Source organism: Copadichromis virginalis, linkage group LG15 (assembly GCF_057382275.1).
Source record: "Copadichromis virginalis isolate Kocher_CV1m ecotype Utaka linkage group LG15, C_Virginalis_male_GT1.1, whole genome shotgun sequence".
Taxonomy (NCBI): domain Eukaryota; kingdom Metazoa; phylum Chordata; class Actinopteri; order Cichliformes; family Cichlidae; genus Copadichromis; species Copadichromis virginalis.
Genome location: NC_140632.1, coordinates 3,674,549 through 3,691,435, shown reverse-complemented (window position 1 = coordinate 3,691,435; position 16,887 = coordinate 3,674,549). Strand labels below are relative to the sequence as shown.

At 40.7% G+C, this 16,887-nt stretch overlaps 1 protein-coding gene across 1 annotated transcript; it reads right to left on the bottom strand.

Annotated features, from left to right (window-relative positions):
* Positions 1–1,936: 1,936 nt before the first annotated feature.
* Positions 1,937–3,943, bottom strand: LOC146691548 (uncharacterized). Its single transcript, XM_085431389.1, has 4 exons — positions 3,421–3,943; positions 3,028–3,279; positions 2,370–2,459; positions 1,937–2,196 (listed from the first exon to the last, which is right to left on the bottom strand). The coding sequence occupies exons 1-4, from the start codon at positions 3,548–3,550 to the stop codon at positions 1,937–1,939; spliced, it is 732 nt and encodes a 243-aa protein (XP_085287515.1). The 5' UTR covers positions 3,551–3,943.
* Between the last annotated feature and the right edge of the window lie 12,944 nt (positions 3,944–16,887).

Here is a 16,887-nt window from a genome sequence, read left to right as displayed (position 1 = left end):
TTTATACCTGGTTTAATTTCTGGGATAGTTGAATATTTGTATATAATCACTGCAGACTGTTTTAGATTATATCAAATATATATCATGTAATTATCCTTATAATTACAAAATGTTTTATGTAAGATTTATGTTTTGGAATTTGTAATTTTGGAATTTCAATAATGTATTTTGTAACTGCAGTACACATAATACACATTTTAAACAATTTTGTCCAGGTTCCTTGCCACCGGGGACTCCTTCAGGACCATCGCGTTCAGTTTTCGAGTCGGTGTGTCCACGGTGAGCCAGATCATCCCCCAGGTAGCGACGGCCATCTGGGACTGTCTAGTGGACGATTTCATGGCTGTGCCTTCAACTGAAGACTGGCGGTCCATCGCAGAGGGATTCCAGGAGCGCTGGAACTTCCCCCTCTGTTGTGGAGCTCTGGATGGGAAGCACGTCCAGACGAAGGCACCCCCCAACTCAGGATCCATGTTCCACAACTACAAGGGAACTTTCTCCATTGTTCTCCTTGCGGTTGTGGATGCAGAGCATCGCTTCCGTGTCATTGATGTTGGGGGGTACGGGAGGACCAGCGACGGTGGTATTCTGGCCAACTCCACCTTTGGTCAGGCTCTTCGGGCTGGGACTCTCCATCTGCCTCCTGACCAGCCTCTACCTGGTGGAGAACACCGTGGAGCCCAGCCCCATGTCTTTGTGGCTGATGAAGCGTTCCCGCTGCGGCGTGAGCTCATGAGACCTTTCCCTGGACGCCTCCTCCCTTTAGAGAAGAGGATCTTTAACTATCGCCTTTCCAGGGCCAGGATGATAGTGGAGAGTGCCTTCGGTATCCTCTCCTCACAGTGGAGGTTGTATCGGCGTGCCATGGAGCTCCGTCCTGAAATTGCGGAGAAGTGTGTGAAGGCAACGTGTGTTCTCCACAATTTTCTGCGCTGTGTGGACGAGAGAGGGGCACCTGCTGTGAGGGGTGTGGCACCTGCTGTGGTGGAGCCGTTGCAAGGCCTGGGTCGTGTAGCAGCAAACAACTCCTCCAGAGAGGCTGTCCTGGTGAGGGAGAAGTTCATGGCCCACTTCTCGGCAGAGGGAGCTGTGTCTTGGCAACCAAAGGAGTAGCCTGTTTGAAGTCTGAGTGACTTCCCCACAACGGCTCTTTTAAGAGCCACCCACAAACCTCTAAAGAGTGTTCCTGTCTTTTTAAAATTTTCTTAATAAATGGATCTCTACTCCAAAATAACCTAACCTCTCTTTATTCTCTTAAGTAACTTGTCTTCACTATGTTCCTATAACCAGTGTGATGCAAAAGTTTGAGCAACCTTATTAATAGTCATTATTTTCCTGTATGAATCGGTTACAGTAAAAAATGTCAATTACATATATCATATAGGAGACACACACATTGATATACACTACATATTTATGTTATTTCTCTTTTTATGTGTTGCCAATATATGCACCTGCTTTATTTAGTGTAAAGTTATTGCACACTTTCTGTAAATCCAGTGAACTGCATTTCACTTCTCAAATATCACTGTGTGTGTCTCCTATATGATGTATTTAACTGACAATTTAAATTGTGACAAATAACGATTTGTACAGGACAATGATGGCTATTAACAAGGTTGCCCAAACTTTTGCATCCCACTGTATCAGTATATTTTGTCATTAGTATAATATGAAATAAATTCTACTTGTGTCAAGTCGGGTGCCAATATTTGCTGTGTAGTAGAACAGAGACATTTGTCATTATAAATGTTTATTTGATAAAATATATAAATTCAGTAATAAAAAGATTCAACATAAATATATAAAATTTAACTATTTACAGAGAGACAGGAATAAAAAGGACCCAGCTTGGAGTGGAAGAGCCTCAGGGGAGAAGGAGGAGAAGAATAAGAACATTGTTTCTGCCCTGGAGAGCTGCTGCCTCATCAGAAAACTACTGATCATTAGGGTCCAATGTTTCCAAATTTAGCACAGCTGTGCTGTTGTCAAAAACTAATTTATGAATTTGGAATTTCACGAATTCTCGTGTCTGAGGCGGCATGCTCTCCAGAGCAGGAACAAGGCCGAGGAGGAAATACTCTGTTGCAGACGGGCGTGGCCTCTTTAGGGACTCCAGGATAGCCAGCTCCACCGCCGATGGACCATCCTGGGACCCTTCCCTCGACCGCCTTCGAGCTCTCCTCCTCTGTGGGCCTTTAAAAAACAGAACAAAACACCACAAAGAAATGAGAAGGCTGCTACTAGATTGTCATTTTCAAAATTGAAAAAAAAAACAGGATATGAACAGATTGGTTGTAGATATTTAGTAAAGGTGATCACAAGGGAATCCAAGCAAGTAAAAAGCTATCAGTGCTTGATGTTCATACCTGTGGGTGCAGCAGCAGGAGTGGAGGGACCAGGGACTGGGGAGTCAGGAGAAGCAACAGGGGAGGACTCTGCTGCATGATAACTTGACTCTATCAAGACAATATTAAATGTTAACAGGTTGAAGACAATAGTCATAGAGAATATTATATTATTATATACTTATTATTATATACAGTGGTCTCCCATTTATTGCAGCACATGAACAGTAGTCACAGTTCTCACAAGTTGATTCTCAAAGTGCAAACCTTTGTCGATTTTAAAACGTAAAAGTATTATGCCGCGCTTTTTCTCCGTCTGCGGCGCCACTTTTGTGCGCCTTTTTTGCTCCCGGTGCAGGTGTCTATTTCCGAATGAGGGTCATAGTTATGAGTGTTTTTGTGCTGTTTTTTTCTATTTGAAGTGATGGTTATCAAAACCAAACATGATAAGTTTGGCAAGCGCAGGAGACACGACACGGAGGAGATTTGTCATTTGGGCTGCAGAATGCAATGCGCATCGTTGAAAGCTGTACGGTGCAATAAAAAAAATCAGCGAAAAGGCGAGGCAGTGACGGATGAACAGCGGGACTACTTTATACTGTTTATTAATAAACAAAATATATTCCTGTATGACAACACGCATAAATTAACTGCCTACATTAATTAATTGTAAACATACCTTCTGACTGACACTCCCCTGCTGCCTCTTCGGGCTGTCCCTGGTCCTCGGGGGAGAAGTTCTCCACGGTCCGCACCATATTTCCGCTGGTCTCCCGCGGGGTGAGGAAGGGGTCCAGAAACCCCATGACCGCGAAGAACTTCCATCTCCTCCCCGATCCTGCTGCAGACCCACTCCTCTTCTCCTTCTCTGACCTCTTCTCCTTATTATATGTGTCCCTGAGGCTCTTCCACTTTCTCCTGCAGATGTCCTCTGAATAAACGCATTATCTGGTTAGCGGAAAGGTATTTGTACAACAGTGGGAAAATCGCGGGACAGTAGGCGCGCTTGCTAGCTTTTGCACGGCTTCATCGGGTCAGTCTGAAAATTAAAAAGAAGAAGGAATGAACTTACCAGGTTGCCCGATCTCCTCACTTATGTGTCTCCAAGCTAGGTCCTTTTTATTCCTGTCTCGGTAGAAATAGGAGCTGGCATCATATAGCTCGGGGTGGTTAGCCACGGCGCTGATCAGCTTTTCCTCCATACTGAATGAAGAATGAAGGGCTTTGGCTGGATCTGCCCCTTTGACCTAGGTCAGAGCCACGTCACCAGGCTCCTGATTGGTTGTCGCGGCGCGATTTGACGCTGGAGTTCAGATTTTTCCAACTCGAGCGGTAGACGCGAAACGCGCGTATGCACAAAGTGCAACACAAAAACTCACGCGCGTGGTTTTATTCGCGCGTCAAACGCGCCTGACGCGCTACACTGACGCGCGTTTCACGCGTTTTGGCGTTTTCGCGACGCAAATCTGCTTCCGAATTTTCGCGGGACCCGCAATCGCGCGTCATCGCGCCTTTCCATTGACTTTACATGTAAACCTGACGCTCTATTCGCGTCCATCGCGTTCGGTGTGAACACACCGTAAGAGTTAAAAACTGTCTAAATTCTTTCATCTTTAATAAAACGATCAGCATTGCTGCTTTACCAGGTGTAACTATGAAGTTTAACTTCCAGGCATCCATGAAAACAAAATGTATTACATTTAACGGAGTTAGAAGTTAGCAGGAAGCTAGCGGAAGTTAGCTCGCTAGTTTCGCTAGTTACCTAAGCATGATATTGCATGTTCTGACTGAGAGATTTCTGAAAAAAATCAAACGTACAGCTCTGCTATCACTTCCAACATAAATGAAGACAGGAAACTAAACAGCAGTGACGTTTGTAGGGTTACTGAAGTTGGGCTAGCTGGTATATAATTATGTGCTACGTGATCGCTAGCGACACAGCTATGTTAGCATAACATAAACAGTGAAGCTGGAGGACGAACACTAACACTTTCCCACTTATAAAAGTTAACGTTAAGGTTCCTCATGGTTAGAGACAAATGCAATCGCATGGGAGGATGCTGTAAAAGGACCAAACTTCAGTCAGGAGAACAACTGAGATAATCCATCCACAATACGAGGTTAGTCATTAATATACTGCAACAACATGGGAATAGAGCAGCTGCCAGAGAATTCAACATTAATGAATCAATGGTACAGAAGTGGAGGAAGCAAGAAGAATGAGTTTAATAAAGTTTGATTTATCTGACTGCTTTGTTTCGCTTAATGTGCCTTATAATCCCGTGCACCTTACGGTCCGAAAAATGCGTACTGCACACTGCAGTTTAATGTTGCAAAGCACCTCTTTTTAACTTCAGTGGATATTATACATGGTTATGCTCAGGATATGTCAGCCCATTTCTACTGGAAATGCCTTTTGGTTAAACTTTCAGCAAGGAATTTGCATTTGCACTGTTGCATTTTTATAAAGCTTTAATGTACATAAAAACCAGCTTCTTGTTTAAGTGAAAATAAATGGAAGGTTGTCTTTTTGCGCTAGTAATGTTGTGGAGTTGTATTTTGTCTCGCATCAATTATATCGTAAGTTATATCGTTATCGCAAATTTTCAAATATATATCGTGATAAATATTTTTGGCCATATTGCCCTGCTCTACTTGTGTTAATCAAATGCGTGTGTGCGAAAATGCCACGCTGTTTAAACTGGTTAGTACAGTATTTTGGTGAGATTTTCAGTGATGGACTATGCTGGATTGGTGCACAGCAGGCTGTGTTGCTCATGGTCAGTGATGATTAATTCACTCACCAAATTCTGCATTTTAACCTTACGCTATATTGCCAGTGAGTTGAAAATCAGCCATATAACTTGTGAAAAATCTGCTTAGATCTTGTCAGCTAAATCAGCACACGTCACCTGATCACAGCCTGTATGTGAAGAAGAATCTGAATGTACAGGCTCACAAAACAAGCTGTTACGTGATGTATTTTGTAAGTAATTGTTTTCCCCACGCTACACTGCTACACCTGATCTTAAAGCTTCCCCACCTGTCACATCCCACTTTAATCCCTGATTATAGAAGACAGAGTTCTTAGGAGTGGACTGCAGCTTAATTTTCCCAGCCTTTATTTTGACCACGTAATACAGAGCAGACACGAAGAGCACAAGATGGAAGAAAAAGCAGGGTGGAGATCTTAAAGCTTCCCCACCTGTCACATCCCACTTTAATCCCTGATTATAGAAGACAGAGTTCTTAGGAGTGGACTGCAGCTTCATTTTCCCAGCCTTTATTTTGACCACGTAATACAGAGCAGACACGAAGAGCACAAGATGGAAGAAAAAGCAGGGTGGACTGAAACTCAGGGGCCTGAAGCTTATGTGTTCCTTGCTCAAACATGTGTGTTAATTGCTGTGAGTGCTAACACCTGTGTTTATCTAAATCAAATAGGCTGCAGTAAAAAAATAAAAAGCAGCAATTAATGCATGTTCACCACGCAGAAAGGTGCCACAGATACAAAAAATATACCCCAATAAATACAAATAACAAATACCACAAGTTGGTCACAAACAGAAGTTTCTCACATATTATAAAGGTGTAATGCTTATAGCACAGTAAAGTTTAAGTTACTCTGCTATCAGAGACATATTTGTTCCATGTAACACAGATCCAGCTAATCTGTTGCCAATTCATTTCTTATAAAGTTACAGTCAAAGCCTGATGATGTCACGGTACCCGGGTCTAGATCCCAGGGTTTTGAGTTTTTGGGATGTTTTCTCTAGTTTTGCACTTTTTGTGATATGGCTCTGCATTCTGGATTGTTGATGTTTAGCTTTCTGTTGTTTCCTAGTGTTTAGATGTCTTGTTTGTTTTCCTTCTCCTTGATGCAAGTTTCTCTGCCTTTACTATCTCTGCCTCTGTTCTAAAGATCTTTAAGTTCATTATGTGCTGTGTAGGTTTGTGACTTCCTTCTGGTTTTCAGATGGGATTTATGCTTGAGCTCCTTAGTCTTCTTTTTATGATATCAGTTTTTCTTTCCTTGTGCAGTAGTTCCTCTACTGCTTTAGTTGATGATGTCTTTCTTTTCTGTTCCTTCTTTTTTGTGTTTGCTTGCTTTCTGTGTCTGTGTCAAGTTCTTGTGTTTGAGTCCTGGGCCCTGTTTCAGAAAGCCGGTTTAGTGGAAAAACTGAGTAAGTATACCCTGAGTTAACGAAAACTCTGGGTTTTCGGTTTCACAAAGCGAGTTCAGCTGAAGCCTGAGTGAGTCACTATGACGACACACGCCGTGAAGCTAACCTGCCCCCTAGCAGGTTTACTACAACTAACCCTGACTGTCTCCGCCCCTTTGTCGGAAACCTGACAGTAGGAAGTGTCAGACATGGCGTGTCCCTTCCTTGAAGAGCCAGTAGATCGTGAAGCCCAAATTCTCCGCAGAGCTCTCCGCCGGGAGAGAGTGATCAGAGCGCGTTTGGACATTTTATCATTTCCTGATGATTTTCTGTGCGAACGTTACCGTTTCTCAGCACAATCTATAAGTTATGTGGATAACATCCTCAGGCCATATATTACGCATGTGACACATCGCGGACATGCTCTCAGTTCTGTACATATTATTTGTATTGCACTTCGGTTTTTTGCAAACGGGAGCTTTCTGTATAATATTGATGACGCTGAGCACGTTTCCAAGGCTACCGTCTGTTGGGCAGTCAGGAATGTTACAGTTGCACTGAAACGTCTCCTGCACTCGTTTGTGGTGTTCCCCGGTCATAGACCCACAAGATTTATCAAAGAGGGATGCCACAAAATTGCAGGTATCAGGATGACCAAAACTTAATGTATGATGTGGTGATACTTGGACTACTACTTAAATTTTACATTTATTTCCAGGGTTCCCAGGCGTGATTGGCTGTACAGATGGCACTCACATTCCAATCATTGCTCCTTCAGTAAATGAAGGAGACTATGTGTACAGGAAGTCTTCCCACAGCATTAATGTGCAGGTACATAGTTCCCTGTAGCATTTCAAACTAACAAATTATTTCATTATAGTAATGGATGCTAATTTGTGTTCTCTGCACTGTGAAGATCATATATGATGCTGCCAACATTATCACAAATGTGGAAGCCAAGTGGCCAGGCTCTGTCCATGACTCACAAATATTCCGTGAATGTACACTGAGCACAAAATTTGGACATGGTGAGTTGAGAATACTTTAAAATATATAAAGACCAATTGCTTCAGGGACATTTGAACTGAAGTGTATCCTTCTGTCTTAGGAGAGTTCACTGGCTACTTGCTTGGTGATAGGGGGTATCCATGTTTACCCTATTTGCTTACCCCTTACCCTGACCCTGAACCGGGCCCACAGCAGCGATATAATCTGGCTAATTGCAGGACAAGAGCCAGAATTGAAATGACTATCGGAATGCTTAAGGCCCGGTTCCAGTGCCTGCAAAGACTCAGGGTCACCCCAGAAAGGGCATGTGACATTATTGTGGCATGTGTGATTCTTCACAACATTGCCACAATTAGAGGAGAACACTGTCCTTCTGAACCAAACATCAGCAGTGATCCAAACCATGAACATCCTGACCCTCCCACGGACATACAAGATGGAAGCGCAGTCAGAGACACCATATGTCACAATCATTTCTTTTGACCCATCACCTCAACATGTTGAAAGAAGAATAAACAGATTTTTTGTTCAACTGGCTTTATTGGTTGCCTGTGTTTCCTGTACACAAAGTATTAAAAGATGTAAACCTCATAAAGTGTCTCTGTTGCTTCCTCCTCTGTAACAGCTGTCAATGTTTCTTCATTATTTTCCTGTAGTAAAGAAATAAACAACATTGCTGTTCTACTGTAAACTCATATAATCTGTGGAGTATTACTCACAACTGCATGTTGGTCTGGCTCAACAGGAGGCTGCACCAGATGCAGTACACCATCACCATCAACTGATAGAATATGAGGTTTATACAGGTCACTTATAACTTACAAGGGACCAAATGGCAATTAACAAACATACCAATCACCTTACACTTCATTGTCATTATGCTCTCAAAGACAACCAAGGCTGAGGGAAGGCAAAATCAGTAGGAAAATAACTTCACTACAAAATAATTCATTATGGTGAAGAGTTTATCAAATGAATGAGTAGCACTGCAAAGGTGACTGTGAAGAAAGGATGTATGCACATCATGTATTATTTTGAATTTACCCCCTATGTGGGCACTTGTGTCTTGCGGGGTTATTGACTCAGAGGATGTCCCCGCAGAGATGCCTTCGGCCACAGGGCGCCCACTGTTTTGGCTGAGGGCCAACTGCTCAGCCTCTGTGAGTGGTGGTGGTGGAGGACCCCCACCTGTTTTTCGGGCCTCCGCTTTTTTTCTGTTGGCTATAACGGGTCACATTTGAGCATACAGAGTAAGCAAATATGTACTTGTAATGTGCTCAGATAATTTCAATAAGTGCTTACAGAAAGAAAATTAATGTAGCCTCTAACTGCAATTGATTTACATCGGACAAACAGACCAAGCACTATGGCTCATAATACAATTACACCTTACCTGTTTGGACTATATTTTTATATTTCATTTTTACTTGCTGCCAGGCACGTTTGGGGCCTGTTGGGTTGCACCTGCGCTCACATCACATCAGGAAATAAAATGTATAAAATAAAATAAAATATATTAAAATAACGTGTTAAATGGGTGGAAATCCCTCGATCAATGTTTAAATTAACACTCACGCATTGACTCTGTCGGCTATGTTTTGCCATGCATGCTCCCTGTCTTTTGCAGCTGTCGCTGTGTTACTTTTTTCTGCGGAATTTGCATGTCATCGGCATATGCTGCCGTCAGAATTTCGGCGTCAAGCGCTGTAAAATACATTGACCGCGCCTTCTTTCCCTCCGTCTCCATGGTGACTCGCTTAATCTGTGCTCCGCTTATCAGGGCTTTATGTATCCTCGTCCGCGCGCTTCACTTGGGGTTAAAGCAACTCCGCGTTGACTGAACTAATTGTTATCAGCCTTTCTGAAACCGAATATTCCGAGTTGGACAGTTCGGGGTTACTCAACCCTGAGTATCGTTTTTCACTCTGAGTTTTCTAAACCGGCTTCCTGAAACAGGGCCCTGGTCTCAGTTTTAGTTATTTACAGTTTTATTTTGATAGTCCTTTATTTAGTTCTACTTCCCTTGTCTCACCATCTGTGATTAGTTTCAGCTGTCCTCTCACTGTCTTGTCCTCTGTTAAATACTCTCTCATGGTTGTGTTTTCTTGTTCTGGAAGAGTCCTACTTTTTGGATTATTTTCTCCTGTCCTGCTACTGGTTGCGTTTTGTGAAAGAACCCATCATTAAAGTTACTTTTTTTTTTTAGTTTTCTTCTACATTCTGCATTCGGGACCACATCCTGTCTGCCACACAGCCGTCCTTCACAGATGATAAGTTATATGTTAACAATTAAAAGAAAAGGAATTCAGGGTGTTTCATATAGTATTTCTGAATGTGACAAATAGGTAAATGTAACTGCATTTGGCTCTTGTACCATTGCACTGTGTCTTAGCATGCTTATACTAAATTATGTCGAGCACTGCTTGACTAAGTGCTGCCTCACAGAGCTCCTTTTCTCCACATATAAAGGAAATAACATAATAGAGCCTTTTCTTGATAAAGTGGGAGCACATTTAGATAGTTACTGTGTGTCTGCTTTTAAAAGCTTGCAAATGATCCGGGACAATAATAAACCCATTACTATTATGGCGGTGAAGGAAGGAAGTTTTCATTAGCACAGAGAACCACATAATGTCAAGATTTTTTTTTTTTTTTTATAGCTTCATTGTCACCACCAACGTTTGACTCATATCATTATCTACATGTACTACAAAATGTCATAATTACTGTGAGTGGTATAAGAATGTCAGATGTATACTGAATATCAATATTTTTCCTATCTAAATGCTAATTGCTTGATACTTGAACCAGGCTTATAGGATTACTTAGTCATACTGAGCCCGATGTCTCAGAGTTCTGCTTTATCTGACTTGTTCTCTCCAGGTTCATACTGGTTTTCAGTAGTAAGTTGATTAACTACATAAACCCTTTGTGTAAACAATTTGTTATATCAATCATGTATTGATTTCTTTTTATGCTTAATAAGGAATCTGTGGGATTAATGTTGGAGCCCCGTGTGTTCAAACTATGTACCAGGTTATGTGTCCAGATATGTGGGTTATATAAAACAGAAAGTATGATGAGTTTAGTTTGTAATTTCTGCTGTGGAAAGTTTGAGAATTATATTTAATTTTATTAATTTAATTTCCTTTAATTCAATTTATTTTGAATTATCCCAAGTGTGAGGACTGTGCAGTTGTTATAGTATATTACATGAAGACAGGCAGTCGTTATCACAAGCACAGACAAACGTTTTCCATCCACAGATGTAGTGAAAAAGACGGCTCTGCTCACACCAGTCGGTCTATAGCTGCCCCTAAAGAGTAGAAACAAAGTGCAGTGTGGTACTTTGGGCATCTGTGATTGGAGGACAAACAGTATTAATTAACTGTACTTCAGTTTTAAGGTGCACAGAATTAACATCATATGGTGGTTTTGTTTTCTTAAAAATACACCCACTGACTACTAAGAGACTGGCCTTAGCTCACTGCTATTCCATACTGAATGATCAATATCAGTTACTATGACAACACTGCGTAAATAAAATAATAAATCAGTTACTCTGTGTAATAGGAATGGAAAGATCATTCTTAATAGCCAGAGCCCCCTAGCTGTTGTTGAAGACATTGCAAGCAAAGTTAAAAATCTAACTCCATGAACATTAATCTTCTCCCCCCTTCCACAGTTTTAGCTTATACTTCAATAATTTACCCTATTTCCAAAAAGACGCTGCAGTATAAACGGAAGATGTAACTGCATCGGTAGTTTCCATCCGTTTGCTCCTCCTGTCATATGGAGTTTAACTAGTGAGTGCTCCTGCAAAGCTCAGTGGAGTCATTTGTTTACTTTTGGGTCACACATCAGCATCTGCTACTCTGTCCTCCTCATCTTTGTAGCCTGGTTGTACCTGTGATTTTTTTTTTTTTTTTTTTTCCCTCAAGTGGTGAATCAAATTTCTTCTTTTCATCTGTAGCACATAAGCCTTGTGGTTTGTTGGAGGAGGTTGAAGTGGCTCCCTATTTACTAAATCGTCATTGGAGGCTGATATGTAGCTCTTATCATGTGAAAAATTACGCAGGTATTATAGAGTACTGTGTGATGGTCCATAACCTTGATGGTAATCAAGTATTTTTAATAAAGTAGAGAGGGGAGAAACAAGATGAAGTAATATTAGACGGGGTGTGAAGCAGCCAGTTCTGGCAGTCTTTTGCTGTAAGAAGAGCGATCAGTAACATGAAGCAAAGTAATGACATGTAGACTACTCATTACTTTCTTGTGTATTCTTACTGTTAGATTATATTAAATTAATAGATGGAAGATCAGTTATGAAAGACCAGATGAGGTATGATTGACTCTGCGTCTATCTCTGATGGTTCACCACTCTGGGCTGCAGGGATGTGCTCTCCTGCGCATGTACCAGTGCAAGTAAAAGAAATATTGCAAAAAAGTTTTTATTTATTTGTTTATTGATACTTTTTGGAATTTAAATAAAAAAAAGGTACACTTTGATATACTCTGTGTATATTACAAGTAAAGTCTTCATGTTTCCTTTTGAAGTTTGATGATTGTGGTTTATAGTTGATGAAAATCTGAAATACCTCAAATTATTAGAATATTTTATAAGAGCAATCAACAAAGGATTTACAACGCACAAATATCCAACTTCTGAAAGATACAATCATTCATATACTCAGTATTTAGGGTTCCTTTACTATGAATTACTGCCTCAGTGTGGCATGGCATAGTTATGTTCATCTTGTGGCACTTGTGGCACTGCTGAGGTGTTACTGAAGCCCAGGTTGCTGTGTTGTTTCTCATTTTCCTCTTGACCCCATGGAGTGTGGGCTCAGGTCAGCTGAGTTGAAGGGCCTAACAAGCACAGTAGTTTCCACTGTGTGAGCCGATGTTAAGTCCTGCTGCTAAAGGAAATCTGTATCTCCATAAAGAAGGTGGTGTTGTCACCTATGTTGCATTCACCTTTTCTACCACTCTTCTAGTCAACTTTCCATTCTTACGCTTACCGGCAGCCCTCCGTGAACAGCAACCCTTTTCAGCAATGATCTTCTGTGGCTTGTCCACAGTTATCATCAAGACAGCTGTTAAGTGGACAGTTTCAGTGATACACAGTTTAATTTACCTTTTTTGAGTTTTATTTTAAAAAAGAGCGCTTGTTGTGTGATGAAGACTTCAAAAACAAATACTTTCCTGTAAAACTGAATCAAAAGACTGGCCCAATACCATCAGATATCATAATTTCATAACTGATGCATCCCTAACAGGTACATGGGTCAGACATGTGGCAGAGCAGGAGCTGAACACAAGACTCACACCGTAAACATCATCACAAAGCTTGCAGGGAGGAGGTCAAACCTGGGGCTTTGTTGGGTGAAGGACTGATGGAGGAATTAGCAGCGATTTAAAACGGTTAAAACTGTAGTTTTTAACTTTTTTTTATTTTGTTTGTCACCATTTTTCCCCCAGCAGAGTGGACCTTGGTGGACAAAATTTGGGGTTAACCTTTTTAAATGGAATATAGGTCTTTATGTATTATTTGCATGTATCCAGTTATTTAAAAAAAGACCATAAGACAACCTTTTGCAGGCTTGTCAGCTGGCAGGTAGAGCAATAAAATCTGCCCTTACAAGCATTTCTCGTGAATGATACGTGTAAAGCCGTGTTTTGTTTGCTACAGCGCCTTGATAAGAGCAGTGGTGCCCGTTTGTGTCTACTGAAACTTCTAGAGCAGCGGAAGAACAACACCTCAGTTCAATAATGCATTTTTTTTCTTTAAGGGATTTGAGTGTAATGTGTTCAGTAGCTGTGTGGAGGAAAAGTCATTCTAAGAATATTAAATGAAAAGAATCCTAAAGATGGATCATTTATTATTCAGTGATGTGTCATCTCACACGGAGACCGAAAGCTCAAGGAAGACAAAGTCTGAGTGTGTCAGGGACGAACAGCTCCTTAGAAGGATGTCTGTATAATACAACCTACACGAGATCATTATTAGTGCGAGACGATAATCTTTTTGAGATATAATGAGAAAGATGAGCTCCGATTTTCTGGACTCTTTGAAAACTTATAATAGTGGGTTATTTTAAAGAATTAAAGGGCAATAAAAGGCTATCTACCTTTTTTTTTTTTTTTTTTACTTTACAACTATAAGAAGAAAAATATTTTGGGTTTGTTTCTGTATTAATATAATTATAACACTTTTTTAAGAGAAATTCAGCAAGACAGCAATAATTATCAATATTAATTTATCTGTATTATTTTGATTAACCGTTTTTCTTTATTATTTCCTCAATCCTTACTTAGGTGTTACATGCAAAAATACTCAAGGTGACAACTTGAAATGTATTATTTTCATAAGCCCCAAACTAAAATATATTTTCTTTATTGTCATGAATAATAAATAAATTCACTAAATAACTGAAAAGCTGGAGGTAGACAGTTTGACCCCGGGATTAATCAACAACCAAAACATGCACCATTTAAGTTTTTCTTGACTTCGGCTACGTTCACACTGCAGGCGAAAGCGCATCGAATCCGACTTTTTTGACCCTATGCGACCCATATCCGATCATGGTATGACAGTGTGAACGGCACAAATCCGATATTTTCAAATCCGATCTGGGTCACTTTCGTATGTGGTACTGAGCCCGATACATATCTGATGTTTTAGAAAGCGACTGCTGTTTGAACGGTCGTGTCGCATTAAATCCGTCTTTTACGTCACTGACACAAGACAGACGCCAATTATCAGCGCCGGAGAAGACATCGTGAACGCTTCCTGTCCATCCAGTGTACATGTCAGTGAAACTGTTGGGAAGACAATGTTGGAGAAATTTGAACATTTTCTTTGTACTGTATAATCTGCAGATTATGACAGAAATCTGCAACTATCCTTTGAAGCACCGCTCCTCTAAAACAGCAATAAGGATCATTATTAGGCCAAATGTAAATAACAAAATAACTTTATAACTTAAAGCAAAAGTCCGAAACAAGTCTTTATATTAAGGGCCATCAGTCAAACAATACTGTTTGCTCTGGGTCTAAACAGAGCGCGTTGTGTGTGACATCTTCTTTTGCGCATGCGGGCCGCTTTGAGGGTTCACACTAGAGCGCGTTTGCTGTCACATTTTATTTATAGTGTGAACAAGCAGACAAAAAAAATCGGATTTGATCAAAAAATCGGAATTGAGCATTAAGACCTGCAGTGTGAACGTAGCCTAAGTAATCAGTGACTGTTTTAGGATGAGAAACACTCACCAGTGCAATTTAGATTGTCCCCACTAGAGGGCAGGATTGCTTATCTCAACACTTTTCTTTTGTGTGAGTTTTTTGTAATACTTTTGTCCTGTAGTAAACAGAATTTAAATACCCGGTTTAGATGTGAGCTTTCAGACACATTACTCTGCACCTAAGGTAAATATTACGAAAAACCTCTTATTGACTGGGTGTTATTTTGAACCACAGTTATTTTAGTTTTTAAATGGTATAAATAATAATAATGGTTATTTTAAACGCATAGAGCAACCGACGGTGATTCTCCCTTGTTGAACATTTCAAAATATTGTGTAGTTCGTCTCTGCGTCATCACTAATGTTGGGCTGGTAGAAGATCCCGCACTCCATTAAGCGCACCACAACAATCCTATTTCCACTCGTGTCATTGCAGTTAAAACAATCTCCTGCTCAAAGTTATTGATGCCAGCATTTTGTGACCACTAATGCAGATAAAGTTTCAATATTTATCTTTCAGTCAGATAATCATACTGGTTCTCCGAATGTTCAGGAGAGGCATGATAAATGTAGTTTCCATGTGAGAGAGTTAAAACAACTTTGATGGGAACGGTGTTTGAACAGGGCAAGTAAATTCTGGCACCACCAACGGCACTTTCCTGTATTTCTTTTTCAGAGAGGTACATGAAACTCAGCCTAATCAAGGCTGCTGTGCACAAAGGGGGTATTTGTTTAATCATTTTGGCTCTGACAGAGGTATGCGCAGACAGGCTGAACTCACAGCAATCACTTGTGCAGTGTCAGTGTACATGGACGTCTGTCTTCATTCCCAGGGAGTCAAATACTGACATTTTGTCAAACCTGCTGGCGTCACGCAGATACACACAAGGTGTTCTTTGACATTTGTGCCTTGAGTCACTGATCGCAGCAGGAGTATGTTCAGTCTTGCTACAAACTTGCTACATGTATATGTGATGATTCAGGACCCCTTGATGTGATGTTTGAATGCAGTAGATATGCTTGAGGGTAATTCTTTTAACACGAAAGTCTGCACTTTAAACCAAATCCTGATCTTTTTGTAAACCTTTACAGGCAGTTGTGGTGCTTAAACTTAAGCAAACAGAGTGAAAACAAAGCACAATTAAGTGCTCCCAAGTGGCACGCGATCTGTGACCTTCTGGTTGACATTCTTGTAATTTAGGCAGCCGCTGCCGCTAAATCTTCCTCGTGTATACTTTGTCACTCTTCCAAACAAGCCTGTTTGCTTTCAGTGTCAAATAATGCCACAGCCCAGAAGCCAAAGGGAACACCTTGTGCACATCTTTGAGAGTCCAGTGACAGTTTTGACACCCTGGGAATGATAAGCCAGGAGGTTTTTCATGTCCAGTGAAAGTCACCACATGTGTGTGAATGGAAGAGCTTCTCGTGCAGAGCTCTCTGATGAATCATACGACTGGAGAGGCACTATGAGCTCTTGGTAGTCATCATATGTGTTAATATTATTGAGTCTCATAGGTTGCAGGATTTAGTGTATAATTTGGTGTTGTGCCATACATGCAACAATCCACAAAAATACATTAGAAGTTAGCGCTACAGCACAGTTCCTAGCCCTGTGCTGTAGTGCTAACTTCTAATGTTAACATGAACATGCAGTGACAATGCTAACATGCTGATTTTATGGCATAAAATTCACCGTCATAACCTCAAAGTTAAGGTGAGCTTGAAGAAATATTTTTAGAGTTGAGAGTATAGATGACAACAAACTAAAATTGTCAGTCAAATAACCCTGCATGTGTCTTTCTGGGTCTAGTTCAACAGCACTGTAAGCAAAGTAGTAGGTTGAATTTGTTGATTTATGGTGGGGATATGATGGGGAATTCCCTAAAATAGTTGTTTGGATAATCCACCAACTCATTCACTGGCTGTTTGCATACAAAGTCGTGTTTCATGGTGTGGTGTGTTTCATCTCTCAGGGCTTTTATTCAGCAGTCATGGCTGAGAGGTATCTGAAGATTGCAATTGGGATAACTAAAGATGTCATATTCTTTTTGAAATCATCCCTTTTCATTGCTTGATCTAGTCTCATGGTTCTTCCCAGAGATGTAATGAAGCTTTGGATACAGC

Bases quoted from the DNA above. Each gene is read 5' to 3' on its own strand.
- LOC146691548 (XM_085431389.1), bottom strand. From the start codon at position 3,550: ATGGAGGAAAAGCTGATCAGCGCCGTGGCTAACCACCCCGAGCTATAT. The intron at 2,460-3,027 runs GTATGTTTACAA...TTGTCTTGATAG, and splicing joins AGGGGAGTGTCAGTCAGAAG to AGTCAAGTTATCATGCAGCA. The intron at 2,197-2,369 runs GTATGAACATCA...TGTTTTTTAAAG, and splicing joins TCCTGCTGCTGCACCCACAG to GCCCACAGAGGAGGAGAGCT.